The sequence below is a fragment of the Gordionus sp. m RMFG-2023 genome, chromosome 1 (genome assembly GCF_954871325.1).
Source record: "Gordionus sp. m RMFG-2023 chromosome 1, tfGorSpeb1-WG-v2, whole genome shotgun sequence".
In the NCBI taxonomy this organism is placed as follows: Eukaryota; Metazoa; Nematomorpha; class Gordioida; order Chordodea; family Parachordodidae; genus Gordionus; species Gordionus sp. m RMFG-2023.
This window is the reverse complement of record NC_088775.1, coordinates 84784564-84801743: the sequence shown is the minus strand read 5'-3', so window position 1 is coordinate 84801743 and position 17180 is coordinate 84784564. Positions and strand designations below refer to the sequence as shown.

The 17180-nt window shown below is 25.9% G+C and overlaps 2 protein-coding genes across 2 annotated transcripts; both read right to left on the bottom strand.

Annotated features, from left to right (window-relative positions):
• Positions 1 to 1366: 1366 nt before the first annotated feature.
• Positions 1367 to 4222, bottom strand: LOC135922044 (dehydrogenase/reductase SDR family member 11-like). The gene is made up of 3 exons (XM_065456456.1): positions 3974 to 4222; positions 2473 to 3040; positions 1367 to 1675 (listed from the first exon to the last, which is right to left on the bottom strand). The coding sequence occupies exons 1-3, from the start codon at positions 4103 to 4105 to the stop codon at positions 1533 to 1535; spliced, it is 843 nt and encodes a 280-aa protein (XP_065312528.1). The 5' UTR covers positions 4106 to 4222; the 3' UTR covers positions 1367 to 1532.
• A 4063-nt stretch (positions 4223 to 8285) lies between these two features.
• LOC135930853 (dehydrogenase/reductase SDR family member 11-like) lies at positions 8286 to 10206 on the bottom strand. Its single transcript, XM_065467646.1, has 3 exons — positions 10075 to 10206; positions 8859 to 9429; positions 8286 to 8428 (listed from the first exon to the last, which is right to left on the bottom strand). The coding sequence occupies exons 1-3, from the start codon at positions 10204 to 10206 to the stop codon at positions 8286 to 8288; spliced, it is 846 nt and encodes a 281-aa protein (XP_065323718.1).
• Between the last annotated feature and the right edge of the window lie 6974 nt (positions 10207 to 17180).

The following is a 17180-nucleotide window of genomic DNA, read 5'->3' as shown; positions in this document are numbered from 1 at the left end:
AAAAGGAGATCAATGCTATTATTCTAATGCTACTTATTAAAATGTATAAAGCATATAACGTACTTACAGGACCAAATTATTTTCAAATAGCTACTTATTTTTTGCTTTTAATAAAATATTTTTCACCAGAAAGTTTATACATTTTTTTATCAAAAAACTTTGCATTAATTAATATTATAACGTAAAATGAATGTAACAATGAATATCTTAAATGTTTTACAATATCAAATTAATAGATGCATTTAAGAGAAAATAATGGATAAAGATGGAAAATCTATTGATGCTGCTATAACTTATAAGGAATCAAAATTATATAAGGATTTGTAAATATGTAATTGTTTGTAACAATTCAATAAATATATTGTAAATTGTATAAAATTTATATAAAAATTTATGCATATTTATTGTAAAAAATCTTTCAATATGAACATACATAAACTATCAATAAATGTATTATCTGATCTGCTAAATATTCATTTCTATAATAAAAATAATGATTATTGTGATATCGACATATATGCAAATGATTTGTTTATATATTATATATAATTTGATAGAATTTATTTTGGTTCAAGTTTTTTTTGTATTTATATTAATTTAAAATTTTTTAACTATGTTAATTAGAAAAAAACGAAAGCGTATGTTAAGTTAATTTAAGGAAAGTTTAATATTTTTTTTATGATTTGAGATTTTACTTTTTAGTTTTTGGAAAATAATTTTTTATTACTTTATAATGTTTTTTATAATTTTACTTTTTAATTTTCCACTTCAATTTTTTTTATTATTATATAATTTTGATTATATTATTATAAATGTATATGAGTATAACAGACAACTTAAATTAAAGGATTGGTAAATTAAGATTTATCTTTTTATGTTTATGACAACAAACCTTTAAAATTTTGATATACTCCAGTCATGCTTTATTACAATGACCATGGATAGTTATCTAATTATTCTATTATTATTGTTTCCTTAAATTCATTGAATACCTATTTTGGTTTTCTAAACTTTGGAAACAAATTTTAGACTCAATAAAAAAATAATAAACCATTTGCATGGCCAGACCGGGTTTTTTAAGAATATATTATATATAGTTTAAATTTTTATAGATAATAATGGCGATTTATAACATTTAGTTTTAAAATATACAGCCCGGCCCAGGTTAAAAAAAACTTTAGGCCCGGACTGGTTATATTTAATAAAATTAAAATGCTGAATTATTTTTTTTTAACAAGTTGAGAAAAAAAAACCTTTTATTTGGACAACATCATGAATATCTCTTTACAAATTAAATTAAACTTTAGGGCCTATTTTTTTTGATAATTGAATCTTTTTATCTTATATAGAAATTTGCCATAAAATATTGTCATTTATTTATAAAAGATTTATTCTGGAAACGATATATAATTTTTGTAAACTGGATTTTATATAAATATAAAAGAGTAACTGTACTTTTTAAGTAATTTTATTTGCAAATTAAATTAAAATATGGAAATATTTTCAATCAAATCTGCACAACACTACATATTTTAAGATAATTTTCCAGGGGTGCAGGCGGGGTTTATCGTTATACCGTCTATTTGTACCGAATTACTGCACCTGAACGCGGCCAACATAGCGTCGCATACATCCTCCGGAGTTAAAAAACTATATTTCTCGTAGAAACTTTTGCCTAAAATTGCGATATTAATATGAATGAATAACTTTAAAAAAAAATTTCACACGTATATTTTTATAGTAAGTAAGAGTTTCTAAGTTCCCATTCAAGATTAAAAATCTGCCTATCTTATCTAACCACACTAGTTAAGATTAATTATTTAATGGTTGATCAGGCGCTATTATCTCAGTAAGAGTCAACTAAGGGGTATGAGCCTAAAAAGATTAGCAACAAATCTTTCTCGGGTTGAATGAGATTTAAAATAATCAATTTCTAATTTTTATTGATAGATAAATTTTGTAATGATTTCTTCAGTGTTTTCATTAATGATCCGCATCGGGAACAAATTTTATTTGTCTCGAAAAGCCCGATCCGATATAATAATTATTCGTCCACCCGACTCAATTTATTTAAATATAGAAAAATTTTAATTTTTTGACTGTAAAAAAAAATATTCTACAAATATAAAATATTAGCGCCATTTTCTTGCAAGAATTCCATATATCAACTTATTTGAATGTAATGATCTCATATTTAAAATTATAAGCCTCACCCGGCCCTGACCGAAATTTTTTAAAAAAATATTAAACTTAACCTAGCCCGAACCGAAATTAATTTTTTTAAAAATAGACCTGGGCTCGGGCTGGGCATTGATTTGCAGATCTCTAGTTTTCATAGTAAATAATTTTCTAAGAAGCAATTATAAAAATTTGTAATTTTTTTGGATTTAAAAGGAGGGGTAAGTTCAATCTTAATTAAAAAAATTGAATGATAACAAACTTATTTTATTTTTTTTTAAAAAAAGAATAAACCTCTATCGTCATTATCAATGAAATCGGTTTTAATAACACCGGGGTAGAGAGTCACTATTCTTGTAGCGTTGGCGTAGGGATGTTGCTGTACTTCTAGTCTCAAGCATTGAGTGATAGCTGTGACAGCGTGTTTAGACGCAATATACATATGACTGTAAAAGCTTGACTTGTCGTCGAATTTCATCAAAATGACCTGCTGTCCTACAATGCTACTAACGTTAACTATCAGTCCATCTTTTACACCTGATTTAGCCATCAAATTTATTGACTCTTTAGAACAAATGGCTAGACCCAAAACGTTAACCTCTAAGAGATATTTCCAGTCTTCGTAAATCTTGCCCTTGTCCTTATCTTCCAGTTCTCGATCGTATTTCCCGTTGCTTTGAATAGGCAGGAAATAGTCGGGGGTACCTAATCCGGCATTATTGACACATGCGTGCAGTGTTCTGTACTTTTGTTCTATGTGCTTAAACAGTCTGAGAATGTCTTCCACCTTGGACATATCACACCTTACCGCGTCTATAGAACCAGCCTCGCCAGGTTTGCCTTTACAATTCTTAACCAACTCCTGAGATTAATAATATATATATTATTTTTTTAAAAAAAAATACATTCGTGGGACTTGCATAATATAACTTAGATTTATTTATTAAATAAAAATATATAAATTAGAAATCGATATACCTTTTAAAAATTTTTTAAAAAATTGAAATTTCGAATTTATGAAAATAAAGTATATATTTAATTTTTCTTTCTAATATAAAAACAAAAAGCATGTCCATACCATATTATCAATTTTTTTTTAAAAGTTTGACAAAATATTTTACTCAAAGATTCCTTTAAACTTTTTAAAAATCTTTTGAAAGTTTGACATTAAATGGACACAACCTTACAAAATCTTCTTATAAAAAGAAAAGAGTGAGGACTTATGGTAATTCGTTGTGAAATTATTGAATGGGTCATTAGATGATTATATTCATGTTTTCAGGCAATTTTATTTTAGCGTCTTTGGCTAGATCTTGGATAAGTTGTGTAAGATTAATTAATCTATTTCATCAACTATCTTTGCCAAAATTATCTCGAAACTTCTAGAATTGGTATGATTTAAATATCAGAAATATATAGATGTGAGAAGGGGTCGTTAAAATTATAGTTTCTTTTAAGATTAATATCCTAGTCGCATTCATTCCATCCAAAGGTATAGTATCATTGTGACGCGTAGTCTTTCAAAAAAAAGATCAAAAAAACAGAATCATCAGGAAAATATACCATAATAAAACTTGAAGTATGAGAATATATAACAAACATGAGTAAGTAGGTTGAGCCTTTTAAATATTGTTTAAGAGCGATGTCAAAATTTTTACGCCAAAATAATATAATTTAAGCCTCGAAATTTTGTCGATGGATTATGAGCAAAATTCCAAAGCACTATTAAATTCATGATAAAACATGAATTTTCTAAATTTTATTACGAACGAATTCATCATATATATTATTATACTTGTAATTTATCCATGCTTCTTGCGCAGGCAACAACTATCATTCCGTAATTAGCCAAAATTTGAGCGATACATTTCCCCAATCCTTTAGAAGCTCCTGTCACTAAGACAACTTTATTTTGCCACTTTTCCATTATTAACAGATTTTTTTTGAAATTTTAATAATTTTTTAAAAAAAGGTTTCCTTAAAAAAAATTGAAATTTAGTATGACATTATTTTTTTATTACAATTCTTCAAGGTTGAAAAATAAACTATAATACAATAAAATACAACAACGCTATATTTTTTTGTTAAACCCAATAGGCGTAGGGAAGAGGGGAGGGTGGGGTATAAATGTAATAATTAAGAACGAGGTGTTAAATTTTAAATATTTTATTTTTAAAAATTTTAACAAACTTTTCTTTTTTATTAATTAACTAACATAAGAAGTTTTAACAAATAAAAAAATAATTTATTTTATCAAATTGTAAGTATAAAATCAAAAAGAAATATTAATAATTAGTGTTGTTACACGGTTTATTTTGAGCCGATTTTTAAAAACGGCTAAACTCAATGTTTTATTTAGAAAACTATCATGGCAAGCCTTAAGATTTTGCTTATATTTGGCATAAAGGTTTGGACATCTATTATAGCCAAATCTCGAAGGTGAGACAATATTTTTCTGGCTAAAATATTGAGTTGGCTCAAATCGAGCCGTTTAACAACTTAATGTACTATTATAACAATAAATAAATGTAAAAAATACACATCATATTTATTAGTGCATAATGTTGTTTGTAACTAATTTACTTACAAATTACATTCTTATAATTATTATCATGAGTAACTAGTTGCAGTTAAGTTGCAAAAGTACAAGTCACTTTGTAAATAATTTTTATAATCTTTCTTTATATCTTATAGGAATATATAAATATATTATAAACAAAATTTAAATTTGGTTTATATCATATTCAAATCTGCTTAATCTGATTAACATGTTTGAGAATTTTACCAATTTTTTAAAATTTAAAACAGTTTTTAGATATAATTTGTTTATATAGTCTGGACTTTTCATCTCTAGGCTACAATATAAATTAGATTTTTTTTATGAGAAGTGGTAAATTATAAATTATAATATCCTTTTTTTTCCATTATTTTCTTTGTATATTTTTTTTTCACAAATGATCAGAGGTAAAAAAAAAAGAACAAAAGGAATTTTAAATTATTTCTGTATTTTAATAAAATAAAAATCATTCAATCACATAACCTGAGGCAACCATTATTAAGATTTTCTTTCTTTCTTTCTTTCTTTCTTTCTTTCTTTCTTTCTTTCTTTCTTTCTTTCTTTCTTTCTTTCTTTCTTTCTTTCTTTCTTTCTTTCTTTCTTTCTTTCTTTCTTTCTTTCTTTCTTTCTTTCTTTCTTTCTTTCTTTCTTTCTTTCTTTCTTTCTTTAAATTTAGATATCCCTCTAATGGACGAACTGTAGTCTTATTTCAGAGATGGGAACTTCTTTAGAAAATAAGCCAGATAGATCGCCAAAGTTCAACTAACACCGGCCTACCATTTTAAAATATTAAAAAGATAGCTTACAATTAATAATAAACTCTTTGTTCTTTTTTATCTCATTTAAACTACGATAAAAGATGAATTTTTTTAATTATAAGATAATTAGTTTTAAAAAAATATATATAGGGGAGACCGGGGAGCATACGAGCCCTAAAAAGCAAAGGTCAATAAAATTAAAATTACTTTATAATATTTAATAAATAATATTTCATTTTTATTCCATTTATTGCTAGCTATACATAAAAATAATTATTTAAAAAATGGTATATATATATTTTTTTAACAATATTAATTTTTTTACTAAAAAAATAGTTGGGAAAGTATGAGCTACACACGGGGAAGGGTGCACTCTTGAGCTGCTAATATTAATTATTATAAAATATAAATGGAAAATAAATATAAAAAAACTAGTGAAATTTATTGACAGAACAAATAGAAGAAAAGATTAAAATTGCAATAGGATCCTTGCAAAAAAAGAGCATTTACTTGGTATAAAGACCCATAGACATTTTATAGCATTTATTAGATAATTGTTTAATATAGTTTCTATCACTTTCTTGAATATTTATCTTGTTGTAGACAATTTTAAATCTTGTTGTTTAATCATTCATCTTGATTTACTTTTTACTGTCAAATAACCTAAATGTGTTTTCTCCGTAATTGGTAGTAAGGACGGATTTTTAATAAATTTATTAATGATCTCATCATTTATTAGTTATTCTTCTTTGTAATTCAAATTTCAATAGGCAAAAATAAATTTTAAAAATAACGCTCAAAAAGCTCATATGAAGATGAACCAATAAAAAGTTGCCCCACATTCTCAATATCATTAAAATTTAATTTTATGGCAGTTTAAACATATTTTTCGTTCAAGTAAAAATTAATTTTATAGAATAGGGTTTAATTTTTTATATAAGATAGTTATTGGATAATTAAAACTTTTTATTATTTTTCATTTTTGATAAATTGCATTTAAAAATGTTACTTTTGAGGGTCTATATTGTGTTAAAAAAATTTCATATGTGATCCGATATTAAAAAAAATTATAGCCGGATATGCACAATGTAGTTTTACATATTCGATTAAATTAACCATTAGAGTTGAGTACTCTAAAAGAAAACCTCAAGGCTCACAAGATCCCCTGTCTCTCCTATCTAGATTTTAATTTAAAATTGTATAAAAATTATTCAAAATTTTTCTAAAAATAATTTTATCAAAATGGAAATGCTTCACGAATTTGTTTGAAGTGTAGGAAAATTGGCCATGTAGCCATAAACCATATACGGCCTGTAAAAAATGAGTATCGAGTCAAGTTCAGAAATGAACTTGATCGATTTGTTAAATTTTTAAACATTTATTTTCAAATAAATCAAAAAAGCTTTTCATAAAAAATGATTTAGATCTGATTTCAAAATTTGGGAATTTTTTTCCCATCGTTTATTCAAAGCGTTTTCCATAGCACATTTTCCGCAAAACTTCCAAATAACAAACGATTTTTATTATACAGATGAATTTTTATATTATATGATATTTTAATAAATAATTTGTGCGAAAAAGTACTTTATTTCCAGAAAAGGGACCAATGTTACTCTAAAGCGAATATTATTTACTTATTAAAATATAAAAAGCATATAAAGTACTTAACAGGACCAAATTATTTTCAAATAGTTCTATACAATCAGAATAAACCAACTGAACATTTAGAGGTATAAGTTATCTAGCCGTGTTCTAGATTGGCTTAATTTAAATACTTAATTGCTTACAGTCTAAAAAGTATTTAATAGAGGACACCATATTTTGGATTATTTTAAATATTTGGTGGCATTGCTTTTATTGTTTTATTTTAAAAATTTTTCTTTGCTTTTTGGCTATTTAGCCGATACTTAAGAGACGGGTAAATAGCCTCCTATTAAGTATTAAGCCGACCTAGAACAGGGCCTTTAAGCTTAATTCTTAAATTGGTTACTTTTGTTTATTAAAATATTATTCACCAGAAAGAATAAATAATGTGTCAGGTTTTGAATTTGTTTATAATAATTCAACAATAACAATATATCTGTCATATTAGGTATGGTTTGTATTTCTACTATATTTTGGAATAAATTTAATATTTTTTTTGCTAAGATTTCTATAATAATGTTAATGGATAGTTATAATAATTCTATTATCATTATTTCCTTATATTCAATGAATACCTTATTTTAATTTATTAACAGAAATGTAAATTAATATAATATCAAATTAAAAATATCTACAAGAAATAAGCCTTTTTTTTAAATAGAAAAATAAAAATATGGCCAATCCATATTTGTGATAATTTCAAAAATATATCATTAGATTTCTTCAAAGTTTTATAATTTAAAAAATTTTTGAAACAAATTTTAAACTCAATAAAGCTTATTAATATAAATATCTACACAATTATTGTTTTTAACAAGTCGAGAAAAAAAAACTTTTATTTATCAAAATCCACAATATAATATTTACTACCAATTAAATTAAAATATTTACTACTAATTAAATTAAACCTTAGGGCCTATTTTTTTGATAATTGAATCTTTTTATCTTTAATATAAATTTTGAATAAACGTTGTTACCTATTTATAGAAATATTTTTATGAAAAAAACGATATATATATAGTTTTTTTAAAATAAGATTTATACAAATATAAAAAAACAATTTTTGTAAGTTTAATAATTTTATTTGCGAATTAAATTAAAAAATATATGGAAACGTTTTCCAACAAATCTGCACAACGCTATATATTTTAAAATGATTTTCCAGGAGTGCGGACCGGGTTTATCGTTATCCCATCTATTTGCACAGTATTATTGCATCTAAACGCGGCCAACATCGCGTCGCATACATCCTCCGGAGTTAAGAAACTATATTTTTCGTAGAAACTTTTGCCTAAAATTACGATGAATAATATAAAAAAATACGGTAAAATTTTATTTTATAAGGATACTGTTATAGTAACTAAAAGCTCCCGAAGTTCCTATTTGTTCAAGATATTCAAAAAATCTTTTTATCTCATCTAGTCATAATAGATCGATATTTATTGTCTGAGAGAACCCTATCATCTCTTTATGGCCAACCAGGCGAATGAGCCTAAAAAGGTTAGCCTTTTGCAATACAAATTTTTCTCGAGTTGATTGAGATAAAAATAAAGAATTTTTTATAACAAATAATTTTTTCTAACAAAGAATTATAAAAATTTGAAATTTTTTTTTAAATTTAAAAGAAAAGGTCAGTCCAATCTTGATTAAAATAATTCAATGATAACAAAAAATACCGAAATTTCAAAAAAGCTTATTTTTACAATAAAAGTCAAACAAACCTTCATTATGGGTATTATCTATAAATTCGGTTTTTACAACGCCGGGGTAGAGGGTCACTATTCGTGTAGCGTTGGCGTAGGGATGTTGCTGTACCTCTAGTCTCAAGCATTGAGTGAGAGCTGTAACGGCGTGTTTAGAGGCTATATACATATGACTGTAAAAGCTTGACTTATCATCGAATTTTATCAAATAGACCTGCTGTCCTACTATGCTACTCACGTTAACTATCAGTCCATCCTTTACGCCTGATTTGGCCATCAAATTTATTGCCTCCTTAGAGCAAATGGCTAGACCCAAAACGTTAACCTCTAAGAGATGTTTCCAGCCTTCGTATATCTTGCCCTTTTCCTTCTCTTCACTCTCTCCATCATATTTCCCGTTGCTTTGGGTAGGCAGGAAATAGTCGGGGGCACCTAATCCAGCATTATTGACACATGCGTGCAGTGTTTTGTACTTTTGCTCTATGTACTTAAACAGTTTGAGAATGTCATCCACCTTGGACATATCGCATCTTACCACGTCTATATAACCACCCTCGCCAGGTTTGTGTTTACAATTCTTAACCAACTCCTGAGATTATTAACATAGTTTTTTTTATAAAAAAAAAATACATTCGTGCGACTAAAATAGATTAATATAACTTAGATTTATTTATTAAATAAAGTAACATAATATTCTAAATTTTCTCATTTTTAATTTAAAAAATATATATATTGGAAATCGATAAGCTTTTATTTAAAAAATTTCACAATTTAATTCGATAAAAAAAATTTAACTAATTTTGAATGAAAATAAAGTGTATTTAAGTTTTCTCTTTAACACAAAAATAAAAGCATGTTCAAATCATATTTTCAATTTTTTTTTAAAGTTTGAAAAAAAATTTCACACAAAAACCTCCGTTAAACTTATGTTTTATAACAAATTTAGGACACAACCCGACAAAATCTTTTTAAAAAAGAATTCGTTTAAAAAAAAAAATTAAAAACAAGAATTTATACCATAATAAAACTTTAACAATGAGATTATATAACATGCATGAGTAGGTAGTTTGAGCCTATTTAGGCAAAAACAATATAATCTTAGCCTCGAAATCTTGCCAATGGATTTCCAAAATCTTCGTGCTTATGAGCAAAACTTCTTCCAGGCACACATATATAACAAATTCACGATAAAACATGAATAGAACGAAATCATCATATATATTATTAATTATACCTGTAATTTATCCATGCTTCTAGCACAGGCCACAACAATCATTCCGTTATTAGCCAAAGTCTGAGCGATACATTTCCCCAATCCTTGCGAAGCTCCCGTCACTAAAACAACTTTATTTTCCCACTTTTCCATTAATAACGGTTTTTATTTTTTAAATATAAATTTGGGACAAAATTTAAATAAATCTCTTTAAAAAGGTTTCCCCTAAAAAAATTAAAAATAATAATGAATATGAGATTATTATTTTGATATTAAATTTTTCAAGGTTGAAAAATAAACAAAAAATTTAATATTACAAAACCCAATAACGCAAGCAAATAAAATATTTATTTGATAAACCTAAAAGGCATAGGTAAGGGGGGTGGGTATAGATGTAATTCAGTAGCGGAGGCATGGGGGGTTTAGGGGTTTAACCCCTCCCCCCTTATGAAAATTATTTAATATTTTTATTTTACTAAATTGATAATAAAAATGCTTTAAAATTTAAAAAAAACAACTATTTTTATGTTTTTAATTTATAAATAATAATTTTGATTTACGGTATCTTGCAAAAAACTGGTCTAGTTTATCATATTCTTGTTTTTTCAAAAAAAAAGTCTACTTTGTCAATTTCATGATTAATTTATTCCTATTTCAATAAATAGCACAGATATGCCACAAGTCTATTTGATTACCTTTTTTTGCTAATATTAAATATAAAAGTATCAAAGCTACAACCACATCAAGTCTCATAGTTTAAAGGATGAAAGGATTTTTTATAATGATAATAATAGCAATAATTATTTTAGATATTTCATTTATTTAATTTTTCAAATTGCTTTTATCCAGAATCATCATTCTATCTTGTTTTATGAAATTTAAATTACTTCTATATTTTATTTATTAAACAAACTGAAAATAAAAAATGACATCTATGAAGATAGAATCATAAGATTCAAGAATATCTTGAATCGGGGAAAATATAACCTTAATGTATTCAGACCAAATTGGATTTTGATAATTTAAAATTCGATATTTAAAAATCAGCTTAAGACTTGCCGTAATTTTTATTTTGCTTATCACTTGTTTTATTGGTTGAAAAAAAAATTGATCAATGAACTAGTAATAGTTTCTGTGTAATTTTCCTTCTAGCATGATGCCAATTTTGGCGATTATTTTTATTTTGCCAAAAATGTTTTTCGTTAAACAAACTATCTACCAAACGGGTTGAAGCAGTAGAAGTATGAAAATATGCATTAATTATTGTTAATTTCCCGAGATAATGTTTCCAGATTTAGATAGATAACTTTACGCTTAAGACGTGATATCATAGTTAGTTTTAGGTTCATAATTCGGCTTATTTTTTAATGATTGGCAAAATTGATTATAAAGAATTAATAAGGCACTAAATATTAACGCAAACCGGATAATTAGAACTTATATATTCGCCGTTATGGCATGATGATAATTTTGACTATTTTTTATTTTTTTACCAATATTTCTTTTCTGCCAATTGAAATTGATTTATTGCAAGCCATATACCCTTCGAAATGGTTTGTAATTTTGTACAAGCCAAGCTTGTTATCAACAATATTTTATCTGAAACACAAAATGATAAAATAAAATAAAATTTTTCTATACTAAAAACTATAGCATTAGCCATGGTAGAAGTGGCAGAATCTTCAGAATCCTAAAAATTTTTCAAAGCTGCCTTCAAGGTAATATAAAGTAGAAAATATTTTGCAATAGCTTTATATGGTGATAACCAGCTTCTATAAATATAATATAAACAAAACATTTTAAATCTAAACAAATAAAATAATATTACCAAATAGTATTCTTGATGCGGAAAATTAGCGATTTGTCAGTATATCACTCTGACTTTGAGCACTGCATATCTTTTAACACCATTGAAATACACGTGAATCTCGTCTAAAATCTTTAAAACATTTCTTAGTTCTTTTAATGATTTAATCGATGGCAATAGCACCAAATAAAAGTTGCTTTTCAGATCTCATCTCTAATCAAAGCCTGTTCTTTTATGATCCTTCCACTCATGCTTAAAGCACCATCATAGCTTTGCCCAACTAAGAATTCAGGGGTAATTCATGAAACTAAGTTTGCATATTATATTTTTTTTAATATCAAGAGCAGTTGTGTTACTATTTTCAATGTACAAAGCTATTGCTTCTGATTTCAAAAAATCATATGTACCATCAACTATAATTGAAAAACACCTTCAATCTCCCTTTTAATTAATTTTTTATAACCATATTTTTCATAGCTTCATTGAAAGTATTTATAAGACAATAGATTAGAATATAATTTGGGTTATCTCCCTTCTTTTTGATTCTTGAATATACAATTTGAGGATAGGTTCCGAATCGGAAATTAGTTTAATTATGTCTTTAAAAGTTACTATTTCAAAACTTTTCTTTATATCATTAATGTTTTGCCCACCATGTCGTTTTGTATCATGGTCTATCTATCCATTTATCATCTCTAATATTATGCCACGTGTTATTATTAATTAAGCATTTATATTTTATTTGGTTAATATTTTCGGACATGTTTTGGAATTGGTATTTATGGGTGTGGCAAAACCATAAAAGAAATAAATTAAAAAAAAAAATTACTTTTTGAAACGCGATATCATCCCTTTTTATAATCTAATAATCTATTAAAAATGTTCTAGCTAATTTTTTAAAATTATTTATTATAATAAATTGATTTAATAATCAGCAGCAGACTAATTGTTGTCCCGTAAATGCACTCCATTTAAAAAAAAAACCCCGCTAGTTTTCTTATTTTTATTTATTTTATTTTAACTTAAGCTTATAAAATATGCACATTGTTTTAATGAATGAACAGAAGATCGATAGATAAAATTTATCAGACCCGGGGTCAGACCCTGGAAGAAATTTTTCTTTATTTGGGTAAAAATATGTGAATAAAGGAATAATAGTTAGTAATTTCCAGAATCCATTAAGAACATTTTACCTCAACATTTCATGGAGGGGGAGGGTAGGATTCGAATAATGCAGTGAGTAGTAAAAATAATTTTGCGGTAGATGATAACTCGGTTAATCCAATATTCTATCCAAAATACGCAAGCCTTAAAATTTAGATCATAGCTGGCGTAAAGATTTGGACATTTATTAGCGAAATCTCGTGATTTAGGCAATATTTTTCTTGCTAAAATATTTAGTTAGCCATTTTTAAAAATATGTTAAAATGGAGCCGTTTAATAAAACTAGAGATAGCTAACTAACCATTGTCTCCAAGTTATTTTTTTTTTTCGTGAAGACGCTGGTTGATTCATGTTGTACTGAGGATTTATTTACTAACATGCAATTTAAAGCGTCGTTGAAAATCAGCTGTGGTCACGTGATTTTGATTTTCCATGAAGAATTTTTTATAAATTAAATGAAACTCTGAAATTATTTATATTTTTAATGTTTCAATGTATCCCCTCCCCCATTATGTCAGACCTATATATAATAGGACCCGAAGTGAATACTATTTGAGTCAAAATATTTTTTAATAACTTTTATTTGATACCCATATAAATATTATGCGTTGATTAAAATATTCATGACCACCCAATACCTAGACCCGCTTACTAGGAGTGATAATTATCATTAAGTGTAAATGTATTTTATTCCCCACTAAATTCAACCCATTTAAAAAATATTTTAATTGGTTTTTATTTGATATCCATATCGATTTTTTGTGTTCATTAAAATATTATTGATATTCAAGCTTAAACTAGCCCATTATGAGTACGAGGTTCACCTCCTATTGGATAAATTTTTTGATTAACTATGGATTGTTATATATATTGATATTAGACATCTACTTTAATAAAGCCAAAAAAAAGACAACTTTAAAAATAAATAATTAAAAATAAAATTAGAACCCGTGAAGGTATAGCGCTAAGCTGCTGCGGCGAGAGCTTAGCTAAGCTGTTGCGACAAATGTTCAGTAGTATTTAGTTGTAAATGTGATTCCCAATCCGGGTATTGTTATACTTTTCACAATATATGACATAAAAATACAAGATAATGTGACAAGCCTATTATTATATAAGAGATATCATAATATATTAGATATTATTATAAAGAAAAGAGACTACGTTATTACTCATTCTCATCTGTGACGCTATTTGAAAATAATTGAAATCTACAAATTTAAAATATTTTTTAAAATATGTTAAACTTAAATCTTAAAAAAAATATTTGTAAGAAAGATAGATCACTATTTAACATTCTCAAACAATCTCTAATTAAAACTACAATGGTTGCGTTCGAGTGAGGAGCCAATATTTCAGAGTTATTCAGAAAGACAAGTTATATTTATCTTTCATTTGATTTTTATAAGTTTTTGATTTTTATAAGTTTTTGATTGTTAAAATGTTCAAAGGATAACAATTATTATCTGTAATATATATCCTAACAATCATTTTACCATACTATTATTTAGATTAATTTTATTTTTAAATATTAAATTAAATGGTAGCACCTTTAACTGCAATTTAATATTTTTGTGGGTATAACAAACAATAAGACCTTAGCCAGAAAATGGTAAAAAAATAAATAAATATATTATAATGATAAATTTAACAAATAATAGATGACGAAAATATAATGAATATTAGGTTAACATTCAAGGAGTAAAAATATTTAAGAATGAGATAATTGATGTAGAAATATATGTGATACAATCCGGGAAATGGAAAGTAAACTTTTTTATCCTAGTTATTTTTAAAATATAATTGGTTAGTTACCTTTGATTAAAAATTGGTTTTTAAAAAATACTAAGATGCCTATAGTAGATCTTTTGGAGGATTGCTTAGAGTTTTAAAGCTAAGTATCCAATAGCTTTGATGTGGGTTATGATTTTAGGTCTTTAGCAGTTTGTTACTTACGAAGAATTTTCGTTAATGTTGTTTAAGTTGTTTAACAGTATGCTATGAGGCTCTTAGTTATTAGCTTTGAGTTACTAAACTTTTTGTTGCACAGTAATGAGGCGGCATATTTTGCCATTTGAAATTATAAACTTAAATTCTCAGGATTTGTATTTTTAATTCCTATATACTTGTGTTTGAGTTGGTTATAGTAATGCCATTGACTTTGAGTAGTCCTGAAAATTATTTTGGCGTCAATATTACCTTATAAATCTATGATTTATTTTTTTAAAATACTATATAGTTATAATAAAATGTGTTTCAGGAAAATGGGTCTTATAGAAAATACTATGCATGGTGAATAGGTGTGCCTGTGTATTATATCCATATATAAACTTCAACACGCTATTCTTTCTTTCTTTCTTTCTTCATAATTCATTTTTAACAACAACCATGCCCCTCCTTCCCATAGTAAATATTTCCGCAAATATCTTACATAGCCATAAGTTAATCAACTTTATTTTATTAACGAGGGCCTCATCTCTGGTCACACTATTTTCATTTTACTTTTAGTAAATAAATTTTAAAAATTTATTAACGAATATAAATATAATCCCATATGAATCTTAGCCAGAATTCCTAAGTTCTTTAAAATCAAATAGATTCTTTTGACTTCAATTAGGCCTGGTGTTTAATTAGATAGTGTTTATTAAAAAAATTGAACTAATCAAATAATATAATTTAATCTTAGGCGACATAGGCACAAATTCATACTCCTTCTCGCACCATTAGGTTACCGATCAAAGCAAAAAATTTAACTAACACTCACCATATCCGCCTTTGGCCTGAACCTTAAAGTTCTGTAGATTAGGATGTTGGAATTTACAGAATGTGGACTTACACTTAGGACATTTAGGGTTGATCAAATATACTATTTAAATAATAACATGTAATTTAATAATCGAAATCAAAACAAAAACAAGTAGGTAACATAACGCAGGTCTTAAGCAATACCTTTCGCAGCTCTAATGAGCAAAGAAAAAGACAAACAAATATATTAATAAATAAATTTATTTTAAAAAAAGATCACATATTTAGACTAACTTCACACTCCGCAACAGACTTGTTGTTGTCCTTTAAATGCACCAATGGTTTTTTAAAAAAAACCATCCTCTAGTTTTCTTTTTTTAGTAAAAATTTTACTTAAACTTGTAAAATAAATAATGAGCTGAAAGTCGTTAGTTAAAGTCAGTTATGAGCAGGTAATCTTTTTTCATTTAGGTAAAAATATGTGAATAAAGGAATAATAATTATTTCCAGGGTCTATACACGATGCATAATAGCTATTTCAATATTTCATTGAGGGGTGGGAGGGGGAAGACGATGAGTGGGTTAGGGTTAAACTACTGTTATTAAAAGGCTAAATTTGAGCCGATTTTTAAAACGGCTACCTCAATATTTTATTCACAAAAATATTGGAAAAAATGTGACAATAAATGTGATTATTAGATATATTTACAATAAAGAAATTAAGGTAAATTATATGTCATTACTCATTCTCATCTGTGACGCTATTTGAAAATAGTTAAAATTTATGAATTTAAAAATATTTTTCAAAATATGCTAAAAATTATATTTATAAGATTGATGTATCTCTATTTAACATAACATTCTTAAACAATTTTTAATCTAAACTACAATGGTTGCACACAAATGAGGAGTCAGTATCAGAGATGTTCAGAAATTGAAGTTTTTTTTATCCTTTATTTGATTTTTATAATTTTTTGATTGTTGAAACGTAAAAACTGCAATATCATAACAAATTTTCAAACGATAACAATCATTATCTCTGATATTTAGTATCTTAACAATCATTTTACCATTTGTTCAAATTTAATTTTAAAAAAAAACAGATTAAATAGGTACCACTTTTAACTGTAATTCAATATTTTTAAGGGGTATAAAAAACAATTATCAACCTTAGACAGAAAATGATAAAGAATTAATAAATATATTTTATCTCATGATAAATTTTACAATTAATAGACGAAGAAAATATCATTTAAAAGGTATAGGTCTATAGGGCGCATCCGGGGAAAATAATAGGCAATTTAGGAAACTATAAGCTGTTAAAGTAAATTTTATAAATATATATAATTTATTTTATTATAGCTATCATGTTTGCGAAAAATATAAATTACGTAAAATAGAAATGAATATT

Coding starts and splice junctions, on each gene's coding strand:
- LOC135930853 (XM_065467646.1), bottom strand. CDS start 10,206: ATGGAAAAGTGGGAAAATAAAGTTGTTTTAGTGACGGGAGCTTCGCAA. Junction 9,430..10,074: donor GAAGCATGGATAAATTACAG/GTATAATTAATA, acceptor TAATAATCTCAG/GAGTTGGTTAAGAATTGTAA. Junction 8,429..8,858: donor AGATAATACCCATAATGAAG/GTTTGTTTGACT, acceptor TCGTAATTTTAG/GCAAAAGTTTCTACGAAAAA.
- LOC135922044 (XM_065456456.1), bottom strand. CDS start 4,105: ATGGAAAAGTGGCAAAATAAAGTTGTCTTAGTGACAGGAGCTTCTAAA. Junction 3,041..3,973: donor GAAGCATGGATAAATTACAA/GTATAATAATAT, acceptor TATTAATCTCAG/GAGTTGGTTAAGAATTGTAA. Junction 1,676..2,472: donor CATTGATAATGACGATAGAG/GTTTATTCTTTT, acceptor TCGCAATTTTAG/GCAAAAGTTTCTACGAGAAA.